The following is a 22,335-nucleotide window of genomic DNA, read 5'->3' as shown; positions in this document are numbered from 1 at the left end:
CCTCTTCCCCCCTTCCCTCTTCCCACTGCGTAACCACCAGTTTGTTCTCTATATCTGTGAGTCTGTTTCTGTTTTGTTATATTCATTAATTTGTTTTATTCTTTAGATTCCATATATAAATGGTAATATAGAATATTTGTCTTTGTCTGACTTATTTCACTAAGCATAATACCCTTTAGGTCCATCCATGTTGTTACAAATGGCAGAATTTGAGTTTTTAATGGATGAATAATATTCCATTGTACATATATACTACATCTTCTTTATCCATTCATCTGTTGATGGGCACTTAGTTTGCCTCCATATCTTTGTGATTGTAAATAACGCTGCTATGAACATTGGGTACATGTATCTTTTTGAATTAGTGTTTTTATTTAAAAAGAATGAAATCTTGCCATTTGGGACAACATGGATGACCTCAAGGACATTAACACTAAGTTAAATAGGTCAGACAGAGAAAGACAAATACTGTATGATCTCTTTTATATGTGGAATCTTAAAAAAAAAGAAATCAAGCTCGTATATACAGAGAACAGATTAGTGGTTGCCAGCGGTGAGGGGGGTGGTACAAAAAATGGGTTAAGGAAGTACAAAATAAGAAAGGACAGAAGGAGGGAAGAAAGGAAGGAAGGAAGAAAAATATCTGTAGGAAATTATGTGGTTTAATGTCTAAGTTATAAATATGTTCCAGAAAAGTTTGTGCCAATTAGATTTCTAGAAATAAAATTATAACTTAAATTAAGTAGAATTTTTTATTGTGGGTTGAACTTGTTATAACTCAAATAACTGTTATGGGATGTGTGGCAAGCAGAATAACGGCCCCACACACACCAAAAAACATTTGTGTAGAGAGAGAAACTACAATGACATGTCAGATTGGCATAGATCCAAAAGCACATTTGTTGGCCAGCCTGAAAGAAAAGAGGAGTGAACCTACATTGTTACAACCCGATGAAGGTTATATTTTTAAATTGTCTGTGGTTGGTATAAAGAAATAAATTTGACTTTTAAATATTGACGTTATATCCAGCTAGCTTTCCTGTGCAAAAAAATTTCACAAACATGATGGCTTAAAACAACACATATTTATTAGCTCATAGTTCTGTAGGTCAGAAGTTTTAGCATGATGTGGTTGGATATTCCACTCCTGGTCTCAAAGGCCAATAGCAAGGGATCAGCCAACATGGGTTCTAAGGAAGGATCTATTTCCAAGCTCATTCATGCTATTGGAAGAATTCAGTTTTCCATGGTTGTAGTACAAATGTTGCCATTTTCCTGCTGGCTGTCAGCTAAGAGCTGCTAGTTTTAAGAGGCTGTGTACATTCCTTCTCACATGGCCCACTCCATCCCCAAAGCCAGCAGGGTAGAATCTCTCTTTTTTTAATTTTTTTCAATTTTTTATTATTTTACTACTCAGTCTTTGAAATCTGATAGGCATTTTACACTAACAGCACATCTTTTTTTTTTTAACATCTTTATTGGGGTATAATTGCTTTACAATGGTGTGTTAGTTTCTGCTTTATAACAAAGTGAATCAGTTATACATATATATATGTTCCCATATCTCTTCCCTCTTGCGTCTCCCTCCCTCCCACCCTCCCTATCCCACCCCTCCAGGCTGTCACAAAGCACCGAGCTGATATCCCTGTGCTATGCGGCTGCTTCCCACTAGCTACCTACCTTACGTTTGTTAGTGTTTATATGTCCATGTCTCTCTCTCGCTTTGTCACAGCTCACCCTTTCCCTCCCCATATCCTCAAGTCCGTTCTTCAGTAGGTCTGTGTCTTTATTCCTGTCTTACCCCTAGGTTCTTCATGACATTATGTTTTTAATTCCATATATATGTGTTAGCATACGGTATTTGTCTTTCTCTTTCTGACTTACTTCACTCTGTATGACAGACTCTAGGTCCATCCACCTCATTACAAATAGCTCAATTTCATTTCTTTTTATGGCTGAGTAATATTCCATTGTATATATGTGCCACATCTTCTTTATCCATTCATCCGATGATGGGCACTTAGGTTGTTTCCATCTCTGGGCTATTGTAAATCTTTTATTGAATCCCTCTCATGCTTTGAACCTCTCTAACTGCTCTCTGACCTCTAGACCCAGAGTTAAAGAGCTCTCATGATTAGATCTGTCCTACCTGGATAATTTCCCTATTTTAAGATCAGCTGATTAGCGACCATGATTAGATCTGCAAAATCCCTTCAAGCAGCACCTAGGTTAGCGTTTGCTTCAAAAACTGGAGGAAGGTGTATGTATACCAGGGGCCAGGATCTTGTGGGCAGGCTTAGATTTCTACCTACTTCAGTTCACCATCTGGTCCTGGAAGATCCATGTTCATCCCTTATGCAAAACATACCCCATTCCCAAGGTTCCTAAAGGTCTCATCTCATTATAGCATCAGCTCAAGTCCAAAGCCTCATCAAAATCTCATTAGCTCAAATTTCCAAAATCTCATGATCCAAATCATCTAAAACAGGTGTGGATGAGGCTTCTAAAAGTAAACCACCCTCGGTGCAGTAACTATCTGTGGACTTGTGAAACTAAGGACACAAGTTACATGTCTCCAAAACTTCCACTGTACAGTGGTGGGACAGGCACAGAATAACTGATACAGACATTCTAGTTCCAAAGGGTAAAAATGGAGAGTAAAAAGGAGTCATTGATCCATAAGAGTTTTGAAGTTCAGCTAGACAAATGCTGGATCTTTCTCAAGGCCTGGGGATAATCCCTGTGGCTCTTGGCCCTGTCCTCTGAGATCTCTGCTTTGTCCTTTGCACTTTGGTTCCACCCAAGAATGCAAAGGGACCATCTTAGAGTTCTGTCCATTACATATTCCTAGTTACCTAATAGTGTTCATTGGGAATGAATGTTAATTTCATAAAGATATTTTTTGTATGTCTATTGAGATCATCATACAGTTTTTCTCTTTAATTTGTGTTGAATGACAGTTATCTACTTTCTAATATAAAACTATTCTTCCTTTCCTAGGTTAAGCTGGACTTAGTGTTCATGATTTTTAAAAATGTTTTTATAAATTCTTCAATTTGTTTTGCTAATATTTTATTAGGATTTTTGTATCTTTTTAATGTACTGTTAATTTTGCTTTTATATTTTGAGGCTATTTTATTTAGTTGCATAAATATTTTTTCAGTAATCTCACTGAATTGAATTTTATATCATTATCCATTTTTGAAGAATTGTTTGAAACAGTAAAAGATTTTAAACAAATTAGATAAATCAATAATTAAATAAATTATAATATATTCATACCAAATTCATATGCAACTCTAAAAAATGATGAGGAAGCTCTTTAGGTACAAATGTGGGTTACTATTTAGATATATTAAGTGAAAAGAGAAACATTAGTGCCCGGAAAATAAGTTTTCTGGACTGATTCCCTTTGTAAACAGATAAGAATATTAGATAAAATATATTTAAAATAACATTTCATTGAAAGTGTGGATGATCTGGCAGGAAAGATGAGATATTCAGGCCAAAGATTTTGTGAAGACAGTCTTCAGGGCATAAACTGATCGTTGAAGGAAGATTTTACCCTGAAGACATTTGATCTCAGGGGTTTTTCTGGATTCCCAGGGAATGGGGACAACAGGAGTCAGACACCAAAGTCCCGGCAGTGGGAAGGTCTAGTAAGAGACCCCTTCCCTAAACGTTTAGATGCCAAAGACTTACTGAGGCAGTGAAGGGTAAATACACTGCCTCCTAACTTTCCAGGGAGACAGGCAAAAATTTTTGCCCTGTTTGAACCTTGGAACTGAGCAGAAGGAAGAAAAGAATGCCTCAGAAATTTAATCATTACCGAGCCCTTCCTTTCATTTTAAACTCACTGGCCTTGGGTCATCTGAAAAACATCTCAAACCACGCGTGTATACACATACACCAAGATGACTTGCTCCAAAGCTTTCTAAACAACCTAATCCTCACCATGTATGGAGGAGGGCTTGTCATGGTCACTTAGGGGTGCCCTTTTGTGTTTTGTTTTCCTCTACGTTGCTCCAGGAAGAACATGCTTTACTTCTAACTAAGTCTTGAATTAAAGAAATCATAGGAAATTAGAAAAGAATATAGAAAAGGAATATATATATATGTGTATATTTATGTGTAATATATATATGTGTATAATTGAGTCACTTTGCTGTACAGCAGAAATCAGCACAACATTGTAAATCAACTACACTTCAATAAAAAATTTAAAAATCTAAAAATCAAACCATTGTAAAGCAATTATACTCCAATAAAGATGTAAAAAAAAAAAAAGTCACAAGGGGTGTTCTAAAGTGCTTGGGACCGAGTAACAGTAAGACACTACATGTCAAACTCATGGAAAGTTAGAGCAAATTGTACACTCCTAAACATATTTATCAGAAAAGAAGAGAGAACTCAAAGACTTGGAAAATGAACAAAGGGACAAACCCAAAGAACCTAAAAGGGAGGAAATGTTAAGCATAAAGGCAGGAATCAATTATATATATATATATATGTATATATGCTTATGTCTTATACATGTTTCTATCTTTTATATGTTCATGTATAAATTTGAATATAGATTCAAATTCAAAGGAACAATATAAAAATATCAAAATTGATACAAGAAATATAAAATTTAATAGCCCACTAACATTTATATAAATTGAAAGAGTATGTAATCTGTTGCCCACCCTCTCTCCTAGAATTTTGTCCACTATGACATGGACCTAACACTAATCTGATAGCAGTAATTCCTTATTGTTTTTCCCCTGCCCTGTTTGAGATAAACAGTTAATCTAAAAAAATATTCTGTAAATATCCACCTGTTGATATACAAGGGTGCAGTGACTCAAGAACATTCATCCTGCCTCACTTGCATCCATGGATCTGTCTCTTTCTCCTTGAGATAAAACCAAAATAGTGCACCTCTTTCTGATATTCTGCACCAAGTGATAAACTGACAAGTGTATAAGAATCAAAATAACAAAGTGTGAACAATCTAGATACAAGGATTTTTTTATTTAGGATTTTTCTAATGGAAAACCATAGCAGGACTCTTTTTTTTTTTTCCTTTCACCTCCTTTCCTGAACATTTCTAAGACCCCATACATACTTTTATGGACAAAAGCCTCTCACATGGAATCTATGGTGTCATATTTGAGAAGGAGAAAACCTATGTGACAGAGCAGAGAATAATTTCTACCTTTCCTGGGAGGGACCTGGTTATCCATTTACATAAGGGTGTTCCGGTTGCTTCTCTTCTTGCTGAAGGGTTTGTTCTCTATCCACTGCAAGTGCAAAACACACTGATGTCAGCATAACTCAGGGAGGAACTGAGCAAAATTCACCTACACTCCTCTCTGATTTAAAACATTAATCCAAGGGAAATTTGCTTTGTCATACCAGTACCCTTTCAACTCTATCACGTTCTTGCTTTCACATTTCATTTTTATGATATATTTGTTGATTACTAAATATAGAGAAAACCTGAAAACTATAGAAAACAAACAGATCCTGCCAAACTATAATTCTAAATCCAGTGAAGATATCCCTCAAAAGTGAAAAAGAAGTAAAACTGTCACTGTTTGCAGATGATATGATACTATACATAGAGAATCCTAAAGCTGCTACCAGAAAACTACTAGAGATAATCAGTGAATTTGGTAAAGCAGCAGGATACAAAATTAATGCACAGAAATCTCTTGCATTCCTATACACTAATGATGAAAATCTGAAAGTGAAATTAAGAAAACACTCCCATTTACCATTGCAATAAAATACCTAGGAATAAACCTACCTAGGGAGACAAAAGACCTGTATGCATAAAACTATAAGACACTGATGAAAGAAATTAAAGATGATACAAATAGATGGAGAGATATACCATGTTCTTGGATTGGAAGAATCAACACTGTGAAAATGACTATACTACCCAAAGCAATCTACAGATTGAATGCAATCCCTATCAAACTACCAATGGCATTTTTCACAGAACTAGAACAAAATATTTCACAATTTGTATGGAAACAAAAGACCCTGAATAGCCAAAGCAATTTTGAGAAAGAAAAACGGAGCTCGAGGAATCAGGCTACCAGACTTCAGACTATACTACAAAGCTACAGTAATCAAGACAGTATGGTACTGGCACAGAAACAAATATAGATCAATGGAACAGGATAGAAAGCCCAGAGATAAACCCACGCATATATGGTCACCTTATCTTTGATAAAGGAGGCAAGAATATACAGTGGAGAAAAGACAGCCCCTTCAATAAGTGGTGCTGGGAAAACCAGACAGCCACATGTAAAAGAATGAAATTAGAACACTCCCTAACACCATACACAAAAATAAACTCAAAATGGATTTAAAATCTAGATATAAGGCCAGATACTATAAAACTCTTAGAGGAAAACATAGGCAGAACATTCTATGACAAATCACAGCAAGATCCTTTTTGACCCACCTCCTAGAGGAATGGAAATAAAAACAAAAATAAACAAATGGGACCTAATGAAACTTCAAAGCTTTTGCACAGCAAAGGAAACTGTAAACAAGACAAAAGATAACCTCAGAAGGGAGAAAATATTTTCAAATGAAGCAACTGACAAAGAGTTAATCTCCAAAATTTACAAGCAGAACATGCAGCTCAATATCAAAAAAACAAACAACTCAATCCAAAAATGGACAGAAGACCTAAATAGACATTTCTCCAAAGAAGATATACAGATTGCCAACAAACACATGAAAGGATGCTCAACATCACTAATCATTAGAGAAATGCAAATCAAAACTGCAGTGAGGTATCACCTCACAGTGGTCAGAATGGCCATCATCAAAAAATCTACAAACAATCAATGCTGGAGAGACTATGGAGAAAAGGGAACCCTGTTGCACTGTTGGTGGGAATGTAAATTGATACAGCCACTATGGAGAACAGTATGGAGGTTCCTTAAAAAACTAAAAATAGAACTACCATATGACCTAGCAATCCCACTACTGGGCATAAACCCTGAGAAAACCATAATTCAAAAAGAGTCATGTATCACAATGTTCATTGCAGCACTATTTACAATAGCCAGGACATGGAAGCAACCTAAGTGTCCATCAACAGATGAATGGATAAAGAAGATGTGGCACATATATACAGTGGAATATTACTCAGCCATAAAAAGAAACGCAATTGAGTTATTTGTAGTGAGGTAGATGGACCTAGAGTCTGTCATACAGAATGAAGTAAGTCAGAAAGAGAAAAACAAATGCTGTATGCTAACACATATATGTATGGAAATTAAGAAAAAAAAAGGTCATGAAGAATCTAGGGGCAAGACGGGAATAAAGACACAGACCTACTAGAGAATGGACTTGAGGATACGGGGAGGGGGAAGGGTAAGTTGTGATAAAGTGAGAGAGTGGCATGGACATATATACACTACCAAACATAAAATAGATAGCTAGTGGGAAGCAGTTACATAGCACAGGGAGATCAGTTCGGTGCTCTGTGACCACCTAGAGGGGTGGGATAGGGAGGTTGGGACAGAGGGAGATGCAAGCGGGAAGAGATATGGGAACATATGTATATGTACAGCGGATTCACTTTGTTATAACACAGGAACTAACACACCATTGTAAGGCAATTATACTCCAATAAAGATCTTAAAAAAAAGAAGAAGAAGATGTGGCACATATATACAATGGAATGTTACTCAGCCATAAAAAGAAATGAAATTGAATTATTTGTAGTGAGGTGGATGGACTCAGAGTCTGTCATACAGAGTGAAGTAAGTCAGAAAGAGAAAGAAAATACCATATGCTAACACATATATATGGAATCTAAAATTTAAAAAAAAAAGGTTCTGAAAAAAGGAAGATCAGCTCGGTGCTGTGTGACCACCTAGAGGGGTGGGATAGGGAGGTTCGGAGGGAGATGCAAGAGGGAGGGGATATGGGGATATACGTATACATATAGCTGATTCACTTTGTCATACAGCAGAAACTAACACAACACTGTAAAGCAATTATACTCCAATAAAGATGTTGGAAAAAAAAAAAGAAACTTGAGCTACATGCAAGAATGTGAATGAATTTTTAAAAAAAAGTGAAAGAGAAATAAAGACTAAGAAACACAAAAAACCTGAGGGAATTTATTGTCAGGAAACCTACCCTGCAGGGAATATGAAAAGAAGTTTTTCAGACAGAAGGAGATTGCTAAAGGTCAGAAACTTGGATGTACAAAAAGAAAGGAAAGATGTCAGAAAAGGAATTAAAGGTAAAATAAATTCCTTTATTTTTCTTATATCTTCATAGAGTTAAAGATCTGCTTTTTAATAGCACCCTTATAAGGAGAGGCAAATCATTCTCCCTACTACCTTGGACAAAAGGACTCCTGCTGCCAGGTCTGCCTTTGTTGGTAGGAAGTTCAGAAAAGTGGGTGAATCAAACAAAAGAGTTTTGACCATATCAGCATATATGACAGCAGATGCTCAAAAGACACTTAAAATTCCTAAGATTGGATTTGCAAAGTGTATTTAAATGAGCAGTTTGTCAACTACCATTATTACACATTGGAATGTCTAGCTGCTGTTTTTTTCAGTACACATACACACCACCACCACCATCACATACATCATGAACACACATGTACTCTCCACCACATACACACCACTCACAAATACACAAGCACCATCCACCACAATACACACTTCTCTTTCCTTGTCTATCCACGTAACTTCCAGCTCACATTCATCCCTACAAATTTTTTTTCTTTCCCTTGCGAAAAACTTGCGAAAATACATATTTTCCCCCCAGATTTCCCCAGATTGCTAAATACCTTTGATCAGATCTCTAACAAAGGAGCCCTCCTGATTAATCCTCCTGGGGAATTAATTAATTGTAAATTTCATTTAATGAATAGTAGATAAGCGTATAGTCACTAACCTGATTCAGGACAGAAAAGCGATTCCTTCTTCCCCTGTGCAGACTTTCCTCTCAACTTTTAAAAATACTGAATTACAGGATTTGCTAATTTCAGCCATTTAAATTCTTCATATCTTTTGATCTCCCTAGGTCAAAGCTGAAAACTTAATTTTTAACTTCACTTACATTCTTGCCTTGAATCTTCAGGGGAGGAGTGCAAGTCTTAAAGTCATCCAATGGACCGGAAACCTCCTAGAAATTTGCCAATAATTTCATGACCATGACAGACAGACACCACCAGTCTCTGTCCCTACCAGGAAGTAGAACCTGCCTGCCCCATAAGAATTTCCAGGATTTTTCTATTGAGGATGGTTCTGTGTGTACAGAACTATTTTGACAGGCACGCTATGGCTTTCTAAATGCCTTATAAATGACCTATTGGCTTTTTCCCCCTTCTTCCCTCCCTCCTTTCCATCCTTCCTTCTTCCCTCCTTTCCCTTCTGCCTCTCCTCTCTTTTCCTCTTCCCTTCCTCTCCCTCCATCTCATCCCTCCTCCCCCCACACTCCTTTTGTCATCTCTTCCAAAGGTCACATCTGTTTAATATTCAAGCTACTCAGAATGAGGTACATTTTATTGAGTTGTGTCCTCTGAAGAGTATGAATTCCCTTGTGGCTTCTCCTGCATTGACTGTAAGTTCTGCTGGTTCAGCCTCCTATCTATAGCAGTATTTGGGAGCATTTTACCTTGGAACCCTTTGAAGGCAAACTACTGAGCAGATAGGGACATCTAAACCCTTAAATAAAAAATTGTGCACTATAGTTTCTTACATACTTAAGCATTTAAATTTTTTTTAGTGTGCTTTTAAAGTGCCCAATAAATGTTTGGCACATAGAAGATGCTCTATAAATTAAACAAGTTATTTTCTCTCTCAAGAAATGTTGAAACAGAAGTAGAGTCACAGATGTAGAAAACAAATTTATGGTTACCAGGGGGTAAGGGGGTGAGGGATAAATTGGGAGACTGGGATTGACCTATACTCGCTACTATATATAACATAGATATCTAATAAGGACCTACTGTATAGCACGGGGAACTCTACTCAATACTCTGTAATGAACTGTATGGGAAAAGAATCTTTAAAAAGTGGATATATGTATATGTATAACTGATTCACTTTGTTGTACACCTGAAAATAACACAACATTGTAAATCAACTAGACTCCAATAAAAAGTTTTTTAAAATGTTGAAAACCTTAACCCATTTGCCCAAGAGACTTTGATGTCTTGTCATATACAGCTGGATTTTGTTTTCTTTTTCTGAAGTCTAGGTTCTGCTGATTTTCATCTGGCTATTCCAGGATGTTTGTGCTGTTTGTCCTGTCTGACACGAAGGCTGGCAACTTCTGACATTTTCTGGGAAGGGGCCCTTTTATTGATTGAAAGTCCCAGGTCAGCAGCTGTTTAATGTCCACGTTTTAAGCAAACAACCTTCCTATCTGGTGTCAATATCCCCAGTTCTAGGTACTGATTACCCAAGAGGGAACCATCATTCTATTTGCTGGCCCCAAAGCTTGACACTGCTCTGTCATACCCTTTGAAATTACTTCTGGCTTCCACATCTGGATTCTGTGTTTTCCTTATTAAGTTTTTATGTTTAACGTTTTATTATGGAAAGTTTCAAACATAAAAAAAAAAGGTAGACCAGTCTAATATAACCATGTACCCCTTAACCAGTTTCCACAATTTTCAATAATTGGCCATTCGAGTTTCCATATACCCAAAGGTTGTTTTCTGTATTATATCATGTCATTACTCCTGCAAAAAGTACAGCATGACTACATAGTTCATTAGGACTTTTGAAAACGTAACATGCCATCAGCATATCTAATAAATAAACAATAACTCCTTAATATCATCTAATATCCAGTCATTATGAAAATTTTCCTAATTGCTTCAAGGTTATCCATTTATACTTGATTTATTTAAATGAAGATCCAAACAAGATCCACATATGACACTTAATTGTTATGGCTCTCGGCTCTCTTTAATTTCCTAACAATTCCTCCCCCTCTTTTCTACTTGCTGTTATTTAAAACAACAATAATACAAGAGTCATTTGCAGAATGACTCTCATAATTGATTTGGCTAATTGCTTCCTGTGTCATTTGATGTATTTCTTTATTCCCTTACATCCTGGGAACTACTAAGTATATAGAGAGACTTGGTTAGATTCAGGACATGAGTACTTCGTAGGGGTGCTGGATGTTTTCACCATAGCAGGTTGTCTCACTTTTAGTAAGACTGATCAGGGGGTTCAGATATTCTCTGACTTATCCACTAATAAAGTACTTAACCTTTCACCTGTGATTTTAGCTGTTGTTAATGTTACCTAGAACTGTCATTTCATTAGAAGTTGCAAAATGGTGATTTTGTAATTCTATCATGCCTTCATTTATGAGCTGGAATTTTCTACAAAACAGGAAATATACCTAATCAAATATTTGGTTACCCTTAAATACAGATTTAATAGGAAAGTCAGGATAAATACTTTATAAAATTCCAGAATAATAATTTAGTGCCTTAGCAAAGATGACCAAGTAAAATTATGACCTCATGGAATTTGATGTGTTTCAATCCATCACAGTCCTTACTCTATTTTGATTCTCAGATTGTCTCCTCTGTGGCCAGCAAGGGTCCCTTCAAGCTGGCTTCTATGTCCTTATGACATGACCCTAATGATCTCGGTTAGCTTCCTTATTTTCTAGCACAAATTGTATTCTAGCGTCCCCAAACATTTTCTCTTCCCAGACCTGGACTTTAAGGAGTGCTGGTTCCTTTCAGAAAGAAATAACATTTGGAGACCACACACTGGGCACTGGGGTGCTCATTGCGTCTAGGCCTTCTCAGTGGAAGAATTTGGAAACAGTTTTTAAGAGAAAAATCATAAATTCTAATATTTCCAGTTCAAATTGAATGTTAGAGTGATTTCTTTTAAAGTTCATTAATTTTATACTCTTGCATTTTCCCCTTATGTTGAACGTCTTAGTTAATATAATTACTTTTCTTGCTTTATTATATACCCATATTAACATCAAAATAACACTAATATTATTACCAAAATAAATTTGTTGCCTCTCCTAGAAGCAGACCTTGACATTAAGATTCCTGTAAAAGTGATTTAATAGGCAGTATTTTCAGAAAAACAATGAAAACAGCAGGGAAGGAGGGAAGTGGGCAGAAAAAGAAAGGAGAGCAAACAAGTGTGCGGTAACAAGCTAAATCTGGAGGAAGGCAATTTGGGGTTCATTCTGCAAGGGAGCAGTGGGCACAGCCTTGACCATACCTCAGAGTTTTCCTAACCAAGGCTAAAGAAGTTGGAGTGTGTATATGCCAGCACCCATTAATCCCTGGCTAAGGGCTGCCTCTGGGAGGTCCTAACTCCCCAGACAATTTTACCTTTCAGTGAGCACAGATCAAGTAGGTTCCAGCAGCCCAAGGGCAGCCCTCAAACCAAGTGATGGGTGTGCTGGCTGTTGCCAGTGAAGGCACAAGGGGAATTTGTGTGCTCCAAAATAAAAAGGACCCCAGGAGATAAGGGCAGAGCACCAACAGCTTCTGTTGTCCTTCACACTCTTCAGTTCCATTCCCTCTTCACATTAAGTTTATAGCACTGATTCTTCAGGAAGAAAAGATTAATGAAACATTTACACCCCTGCTGCCGTAATCAGTCCCAAGGACGTAACTGATATTCATGATCTTTCTTCATCTACCCATTACAGGTCTCCTCTCTTGGCCAGCACTTTTGCTGCTTTGCGTTGCCTGCAGAGTGGGGTAACCCAATAATTCACCTCTGAAGGTTTGCTGCCATAACTTTGATGTAGGTGCTATAATTACCTTTTCATAGTTAAAATGTGGGATTCCCTGAGCTCTGGACATACTTGTCCCTGTCCCTATTATGTGGTAGCAACCAACCGTCTCATAATGATCAGGGTTAAATACTCCTGGCCAGTACGGCGACTTCTTTCTTTCACTCTCGGTCTACCAGCAAGAGGATCCCAACGTGACAAGTCAGCATTCATAGTTTTAGGCTTATTGGAAGCCTTACTAAGCCCGTTCCTGGAAGCATTCCTCTCTTCTGGGAACCAGGACTTCTATACATGCTGAAAATAAAGTTGTTCTATTAAAAATACGCCATCTGGCACAACACACACAATTAAGACTACCATTGGATTAAGTCTATGGTAATCCTTCATCTTCTGTTACAATCCATTTTTGCTGGGGCCACAAAATGGTGAGTTGAATGGGAATATGATAGAGGCCATCATCCTAGCATCCTATAAATCTTTTAAAATGGCATTACTCTCCGCCATTCCACTTGGCATGCAGTGTTGCTTTTTTTTTTTTTTTGCAGTACACGGGCCTCTCACTGTTGTGGCCTCTCCCATTGCTGAGCACAGGCTCCAGACACGCAGGCTCAGCGGCCATGGCTCACGGGCCTAGCTGCTCTGCGGCATGTGGAATCTTCCCAGACTGGAGCACGAACCCGTGTCTTCTGCATGGGCAGGTGGACTCTCAACCACTGCGCCACCAGGGCAGCCCTAGTATTGCTTTTGAGTTACTAATTTTCCACGAATGGACGATTTCAGGCATCCCATTTAGGCTTATATAACGTTAAGTCCTGAGTCACAGCATTGTATCCCCGTATTGACAAAGTCTCCCTTATCCAGTCTTCCATTCTGCCCCAAAACCCTGGTCCTATATTCCAGACATACTCTCCTTATTCCTGACACTTTATTGGTGAAAAATCCCTTCCCTCCCTTAGTGGAACCAGTACTATACCAGTTAGGACATACTAAGATCTGACCTAGTTATTTGTCTCGCATTAGGTTTATTATTTGTCAGATATTAGAGGAAACTATAACAGAAACTGACCAAGTAAGCTTTTTCTTGCAAGGCATCTGTGTCAATTGTGCTTTCCATGTGGTCTTCAGACAAAGAGGCTGTTGTCTGCCAGAACCAGGTATGGCCACTCCTGCAGGATAAGTTTCAGGTTTACCCCAAACTTGTCTTTAGTATAATTTTTGTGCCTTTAAATCCAGTCTTTGTGTTTCTGCTAGTCTGACCATCAAATCCTGAGTCTGATCTTCAGAACAGGTCTTCCTTCTGGTTATTGGAGATCGTGTATCTTTAAATGCTGCCAGGGAGATTTTCTGACTTTCATGTCATGCTCTGATATAATTCTCCTGCTTGAGGCCCTCAGTGGTACTGACCATCAAAGAGCCAGCTTCGAAGTTGTTATAATTGCTATTTCCCCATATCTCTCAACACTAGAGGTATTAACCAAGCCAGTGCATGTCCTTTCACCAGTACCCCATTTCCCATCCCAGTGTCCCACAGGAGAGGGTCTTCGTAATCATACTGCTACAGTAGGCCAGGATTATTACCACTGCTTTTGCTAACATCAAGAGGGTCCTTGTGCCATCTGGCCTGTGAGTGATTTAACTCCAGAAGTCTATCCTGAGAGTCTGCATCCCAGGTTCCCTTGCAGAAACAGCTGTCTTAGTTCAAATTCTCAAGAACCAGATCCTGAAATGAGGATTCCTGTGAAAATGATCTGTTAGGACACATTCCCAGGAAAAACTGGCAGAGAAGAGAAGATCTAGAAGGGATATCGAGTAAGGTCCAGATCAATTCTTAGGAGTTTGGGAGACAGTGCAGGTTTTGCCTCAGAGACGTCCCCAGTAGGAGCAAGGGAGCTGGAGTATTTATATCTCTGTGGCGATGGATTACTGGTCTCCCGTTCCCAGGAGGACATAAATTCCCAGGCACATTCATGCTGGCAGGCAAAACAGGCTCCCAAAACCCAATAAGGCAAACAGGTGCCGGGTGTTGGGAATGAAAGCTAACTGCAAATTGGTAGGTAGTTCTGGCAAAGGGAACTGAGAATGTGTACTGCAGTTACTAATTGAAAGACTTCTTAATTGTTGATGGGAAAGAACCTCTACATTGATTTTTTTTTTTAAATCACACATACAGCTAAGGTAGAGATTGTCTCAGGATGAACCTAAGCTGTTTTTATTGATAATAACCAGTAAAATCCTAATATTCTTGGTTTATGGAGGAATCTGATGGGAACCTCTTCATAAGTGACTAAAGGCCCCTGGGAATGAGGAAAATTGGGGAAAGAACCTTACCCAAAGGGCTGATGCAGGGAGGCACACAATTTCAATATTGCTGATTCAGTAACAATTGCATAGGAAATAAAGAGAGGCGATTACTGGGAGAGAAAAAGTGAGTGTGGTTCAGCCCCTCAGACTTTGAGGGAAGAGGGTTCCGAGGGGTTTGCAGGTAAAAACTAAAGGAGCAATTTTACCAAAACTTCTTTAAGACATAGTGGACAAGGTAGTTCTGCTTGGAAACTCATATGATGAAGTGGAACAGGACATTTGGAAGACACCGGTTGAGCTGCACCCCTCAGGCCTGCAAGCCCGTACTTGCCCATCCTCGACACCGAGGAAAGAGCCTGGAGTCAGTGACAGAGACATCAATGGTGTAATGGACAGGGAATCTTACATGTTCGAAGCAAGGTCCTGCAGTGGCACCATGTGGGGCGGAAGGCAGGCAGGACATGACAGCAGTCTTTGCTGGGGGCGGGGAGGGGGAGGCGACCATTTATAGGGGGATTTGACGTCACGTTGGTTCATCAGCTACCAGGGGAAACCAGGAGTGGGGGCACTTTCCTCACAGCCCCTCAGGTTAACAGCATCACGAGGGCAGATGTTTCCCTTTAATAAACTAGCAGGTGGAGCCATTCTGGCCTAAGGGGCAGGGGGAAAGCACATTCCTGTGGGGAATTGATGTCAGGTTGGCTCATCGGTTACCAGGAGAACCAGCAAAGGGGCATGCCCTTCACGGCCCCTTTGATAACTTATTATGATGGAGACGTCCTGATTTAAAGCTAGAGCAATCATTAGCTGGGGCCGGGGCAAGTACGTAGGAAGGTCAGTCATGTGAGTAGGGTGTAGGTGAAGCAGGCACTGGTAGAGCAGGGGATGGGCAGAGAGCAAGAGAACAGCCATCTTGGGCAGCCTCCATATACTCCACCCCTACACACCCCGCATGACCCTTACAATCTTGCCCCCCCACCTTCCGCATTGTCCCCTCACACGTGAGGAGTGAGGGGTCCGAGGGGTCAGGTACACAGAGGCGAACTGCAACCAGCTACCACAAATGCAATACAGACAACAGCAGCGAAAGAGAATCAGGAGGCCAAGAGGTGGGCAAACTTATGGAGTCAGGAGCTTATCGGGCCATGGAGGGGCCAGAGGAGGACCATGACGGCGTCTCCCTGTAGACCCAGCCATCAAACTCATTTCACAGTGAGGCCACTGTTGTCGCCCAGTCTGTGAACAGATTCCCTCTGCTCAGACTAGGGGTGAAATGTAAGGTGTTTAACAGGCACAATACAGGGAAGATGACGACCATTGAGCAAAATACAAGCAGTAACAGCACTGAGATACCACCACCCCTGCCCGTGGTTTCTGTCCTGGCCTGCAGGACCCCACGACCTGTCTACCCTCAGTCCCCACAGCCAGTGCCGAATACTGGAGAGGCCATATAACAGTCTGCAGGGTTAGTGTAATGGTGCCCTTCTCCAGTAGGGGACGCGGATTAATTACCTTAGTGCTCTTAGGTGGGGCTGGGTAGGAGACAGGTGAAACCTCTTAAGTCTCTTTCTAATCCTCTTCTCCATGAGGCAGCAAACCCAAACCACAGAGACTTACCTGCCAGTCCCAGGGCCATGTTATGATGTGTTCCCCTGGGGGTAGAGCCTGTGGCGAAGGCAAAAGTGAGTTATCGTCCTGGCCAGCAGTTGGCAACGGTCCTTCAGTGGTCAACAGTTGAACCTGAATGCTGTTGACTAGCGGCCTCTGGGTTAACATGGCGTCAGCTCTTGGGATGTGTCCACACGTTGAAGGAGCGGCTTTCCCGTCTCAGCTGTTGTTGAAGCAGCTCATTCACCGCCCAGCAGCAGTGGGGTTGTGAGGCGGGGGGAGATGCCGGTGTGTGCCATTCTTATCGGCCCATTCCTGAACTTCATGGCCGACAAAGCAGATCCCTTGGTCACTACTGATGTCCATGGGGGTCCTAGAGTTCACACACAGCTCTTCTAGACCCCAAACAGTGGCTTATTCACCAGCCATCTCCGTGCAATCGGATGAGTCACTAGCACAGGGCTGCTACTTTTAAACTAGAAAGGGACTCCGAGGTTAACAGGATATCATTAATATAATGGAAAGAGCAAGCTACTCTCATGGCAGACAGCTGCTACAGGCCCCCACATGCGAGTGGACAGCCACGTCTTTCCCCACAACTTTCCATTCCTTGTCCTTTTTTCCCAACATTGTGGCACTCACAGGAGTTTCCCTGGCCTTCTGGCTGACTCACCAGTCCGCACCCCGCAGTCCTGCAAGCCTTGTAGTTGCCCAGCCTCAAGACCAAAGAAATAGCTTGGAGACAGCGACAGAGACATCAATAGCTTATTGGACAGGAGATCTTACATGTCTGAAACCAGGTCCCGGAGCAGCACCCCACTGTGTGCGGCAGCCAGTCTTCAGGACGCGGCAGCAGCCTTCGCCATGGAGGGGGCGGGCGTGGAGAGGCTATTTATAGGGGGAATGACGTCAGGTTGGCTCATCAGTTACCAGGGAAACCAGCAGCTGGAGCACGTCCCTCACAGCCCCTCAAGGTAACGACCATCTTGAGGGCAGCTGTTTCCCTTTCATAAACTAGCAGGTGAAGCCATTCTGGCCTAAGGGGCAGGGGGAAAGCACGTTCCTGTGAGTAGGGCGTAGGTGAAGCAGGAGATGTACAGAGAGCAAGAGAACAGCCATCCGGAGTGGCCCGACCATACACTGGTGCTTCAGTTCAGTTCACTGGATATTCATTATGTGCTTACTTTGCAGACTCAAAGAAGCATGGTACAGCCATGTCAGGGCCTTCAGCCGTCAGTCATATCCATATAGTACTCTCAGTGACAAGATTAAGAACCTGTCATTTGCATGGGCTGTTTCCAAGCTTCCGGTGGAGGGGGACAGGGCACTAGAAATGTGTTCACATAGTCTTAGGTGTTTGAAAAATTTAACCAGTTTTAACCACAATTGTGTAAGGCCACTATCCATCACCATTCTGTTGGACTCGCCCTAGTGATGGGTGATGAAGTAATGGAGGCAATGGTTTAATATTGCTATACGGCAAAGCTTAAGTGGGAATATACTTAATTTGGGCTAAAAATTAGGCGACATTTATGTGGTTTGGGTCAAAAATGGATAGAGTTAAGTTACTGCTAGCTCATCTCGTGTAGGAACAGCTTCCTGGGATACTTATATCATCCACGATGACTACTCATGTGTGTAATGGAATTTACAGATAATGAAAAGGAGTGAATCAAATGAACATATTGGAAATGGTTTTAAATTTCTTGTTGGTTTGACACCAGATATTGACATAGCAATGATAATACAAAACTCATGATAATAAGTCCCTCATTGGGATTCTCAGAAAGATTTGAGCTTTATTGGAGGGTGAAGTCTTGGTAGGAGCAGGTTGTGGCTGGAGTCAGATCAGTGCAATCTTTCCCCTGTAAGTGTGAATCATTTCCCCCCACTTCTGCCCCAAGTTGGTGTTGCCTGGGGAAACAAAAGTTTCACAATACATGTCATTATTTTTTGAATATCACCTGTAAACTTCTGATCTTAATAAAGTAGCTCAGTAGTTTTACACTTAAAAGCTCGCTCCTGTATCATGTAAATTATGCCTACTTAAAAATTCATGTTAAAAAAACCTCATGTTAAAAGTACTATAAGAAAGATGTTGTACCAGAGGCTGTGTGTATGCCTGGTAATGAATTGTTTGCACACAGAGTGATGAGAAGGGAGATCAGAGTGTATAGGCTGAAGGCAAGGATACAGGATACAAACAAAAATCCATCCTCAGTCAGCACATCTCTGGTCATATCTGTGCTCAAATGGGGAGGCCAGATGGCTGAAGCCTTTATGGAGGACACTGGTCACTTCTGCCCAAATTGAAGAATTCAGAAATGATAAAGGTGAGCACATATGAAGAGCAGAAGGGTAAGACTCTCTTGCCCTTGATTGGAACAATTCTAAGACCTAGTGTCTGAGAAGAGACCTCCTCCGTGAGGTTGAGTCAGACCTCGATGGCTGACCTACCCTTAGGTGGCCTTCCTGCTTTCTGATTCAGAGTTTACTCTGGTGGTGAAATAGCAACTAATGGAATGTGTGTGCAGAAGGACCAGCAGGTTGATGGATGGACACTTAGTTCTGGGGTGAGACTTGAGCTAATGGGGACCAGCAGATGAAAGTTATAGCTCATGGTAAAAGGTCTTTGATAGCAACCCAGCAGGATAAAATGATGAAGTGCTCAGTGCAACCTCAACAATGTATTTGAAGAGCAACAGAAATATCAGTCTTGATTAACATTTATATCAATCTATACAGTGGAATTTTGGCCGCTGTAAAATTCTTGCCCCTAACACAAATAGCATTTGAGGAAGCCATTTAACCTTCCGGCCCTTCAATCTCTTCCCTGTGAGGAAATGGAAATAATTTCTTAATCCATAAGGTTGTGAAGATTTAATAAAATAGTTTATATTAAATTTTATAATTTTTTGATAGCTGGTAGCTATTCCTGATCCAAGTAAAATATACTTTTTTTTTTTTTTTTGCGGTACGCGGGCCTCTCACTGTTGTGGCCTCTCCCGTTGCGGAGCACAGGCTCCGGACGCGCAGACCCAGCGGCCATGGCTCACGGGCCCAGCCGCTCCGCGGCATGCGGGATCCTCCCAGACCGGGGCATGAACCCGCGTCCGCTGCATCAACAGGCGGACTCTCAACCACTGCGCCACCAGGGAAGCCCAAAATATACTTTTAAGGGGCAGTTTAGCGTAGAAGTTTCAGGCACACACTCTTCAGTCAGACTGCCTGAGATTGGATCTCAGTTCTGCTACTCACTGCTGTGACCCTGGACAAGCAACTTAACCATTCTGCAACTTTTAGAAAATGTCCACTACTGTTATTACTCAAGAAAAATCAATTCCCTTTTCTTGAAAAACTCTGACTCAGAGAGGCTGCCGCAAATACTGGGCTGTACTGGAGATCGGCACACACACACCCATTTGCACTATTGTCCTCACACCTGTGGGTTCATCTAGAGCCAAGGAAGAGGATGAACAGTTCTCATGAAATCACAAATTCTACAATGGCTGTGCTGAAATAATGCCCTGTCAAATAATGTGCTGTCATATGCAACCAACACCCGATGTGTTGACAAATGAATAAATCAACACATGATATGCTTCCAAGTGGGCTTACTTCCTCTCGCACGCTGTCATATGCACAAGGTACAACGTGGGCTTTTTTCACACACTGCTAAGCAATTCTCCAGTTCTCAATGGACACTGACCAGGCGTCTTACAATCTAACTCAATTCTGACACTGTCTACTTGGAGGTAGCATCAGATCCCACAGCTTAAGGGCTGAAACCCACAAGGCTGCCCCCACTTCAGATGCTCCTCATAAACCTAGGTTGTTACCTGTGCTTCTGACATATTGGCTGTAAATCAGAGGTTCCTACGATCCCCTCCTCTGGTTCAATTAATTTGCTGGAGCTGCTCACAGAACTCAGGAAGCCAATTATCTACTGGATTATTGGTTTATTACAAAGGACATTAATGGCTACAAAGGAACAGGCAGATGAAGAGATACATACGGTGAGGTCCAAAAGGGTCCCAAACACAAGAGCTTCTTCCCTATGGGGTTGGGAGCCCAGCACATGGACATGCTCTGGTTCAACAACCCGAAAGCTCTCTGAACTCAACTCCTTTGAGCTTTTATGGAGGCGTCGTTATGTAAATATGATTGGTTAAAACATTGGCAGTTGGCAATTGATTCAACTTCCAGCCCCTCTCCCCTCCCCAAAGGTCACGGGAGTGCGACTGAAAATTCCACCCCCTAATCCAGATTGGATTCCCTTGGCAAGCAGCCCCCATCTTTTGGTACATTCCAAAAGTAACCACGTTAACATAACAAAAGATACCTCTCCACTTGAGACATTCCGAGGTTTTTAGGAGCTAAGAAGCTAGGAAGGGACAAAGACCAAATATAAAATTCTTATTATAAATCACAATATCACACAACACCCAATGTATAGTCATCTAGACCTACAAACCCATCAGTAAGCTCCCACATGGACATTTTAATACCCAGTATCGTCTCATATGGAGTTACCAACCCTTGTTGTACTGTGATTCAGGCCTGTATAACCCAATATATTGTCATATGGACTCCCATCTAACCCACCACGACACTGACATGTGGACTTGCATGAATGAACTGCTATGTGCCCAGATCAACCTTTCACTCACAAAGGCAAAGCGGCACCATAATCCCATCCAATGTCTTCCCTCTCTCATAATCATCACTGCACACATTTTTACCTCTTCTTCTTTATTGTCAAGCAATACAGGTGTGCCTCCTCTATTTAAGGAAGATTAGAGTCAAAAAACAAAACAACAACGGGATGGGGAAAATATTTTTGTATGTGTTCTGGATTTCAGAAAAGACAGCAGAAATCACTCTTAAAAACTTGATTGCAATAGGAAGAGTAAAATAGCCATCCTAAATTTTAGGAACTTTCACTGTGTAGTCTGTAACTTGTAAAAAAATAATACACCTAAAGGTAGAATCATTTTAATCAACTGATTCAATTTTAAGTCATCTTTCATTTTCAAGGTAAATGTTTTAATAATATATTTAATAATCAAGATCTTGCAGCTGATGCAAGCATATGGAGCCTTTAGGTTATACGGCCCAACAGGGAGAGCTTAGAGGTTTCATTAGCACCAACTGGATTTTCTTTTTCTTTGGGGACATCAATATCATAGGGAACAAAGAGGGTTCATCAAACAAAAATGTATCTACTTTGGAGCTCCTTAATTTAGTTCAACATGTATAGTCAGCAGGCATTTTACTGAGGAAAAAAATGGACTCTTTTTCTTTTTTTCCCCCCTGGCTTCATTGAGATATAATTGACATTTAACATTGTATAAGTTTAAGGTATACATTGTGTTGATTAGAAACACTTATATTGCAAAATGATTACCACCACAGTGTTAGCTAACACCTCCATCACGTCACATAATTACCATTTCTTTTTTTGTGTTGAGAACTTTTAAGATTTAAAAGTTTAAGATTTAAAATGTTGCCCTCTTAGCAACATTCAAGTGTATAAGACAGTATTATTAACTATAATCACTATGCTGTACATTAGATCCCCAGAAGTTATCTGTCTTATAACTGCAAGTTTATACTCTTTGACAAACATCTCCCCTTTCCCCCCTATCC

At 40.5% G+C, this 22,335-nt stretch overlaps 1 protein-coding gene across 9 annotated transcripts in view; it reads right to left on the bottom strand.

Annotated features, from left to right (window-relative positions):
• The window catches only part of SLC17A1 (solute carrier family 17 member 1), a 226,120-nt gene extending 216,688 nt beyond the window's left edge, over positions 1 to 9,432 (bottom strand). For 5 of the 9 annotated variants that reach the window (XM_049693682.1, XM_049693687.1, XM_049693685.1 and 2 more), the window contains exons 1-2: positions 8,932 to 9,432; positions 5,201 to 5,285 (exon numbers count right to left, since the gene is read on the bottom strand). In XM_049693682.1, the coding sequence (XP_049549639.1) occupies positions 5,201 to 5,228 (28 nt within the window). In that variant the 5' untranslated portion in view covers positions 5,229 to 5,285; positions 8,932 to 9,432. The remainder of the gene's footprint in view (positions 1 to 5,200; positions 5,286 to 8,931) is intronic. The other 4 variants (XM_049693684.1, XM_049693690.1, XM_049693686.1 and 1 more) reach the window with 2 other exon arrangements.
• Between the last annotated feature and the right edge of the window lie 12,903 nt (positions 9,433 to 22,335).

The sequence above is a fragment of the Orcinus orca genome, chromosome 10 (genome assembly GCF_937001465.1).
Source record: "Orcinus orca chromosome 10, mOrcOrc1.1, whole genome shotgun sequence".
Taxonomy (NCBI): Eukaryota; Metazoa; Chordata; class Mammalia; order Artiodactyla; family Delphinidae; genus Orcinus; species Orcinus orca.
Note: the sequence above shows the minus strand (reverse complement) of the source record. Positions and strands in the feature narration are given on the sequence as shown.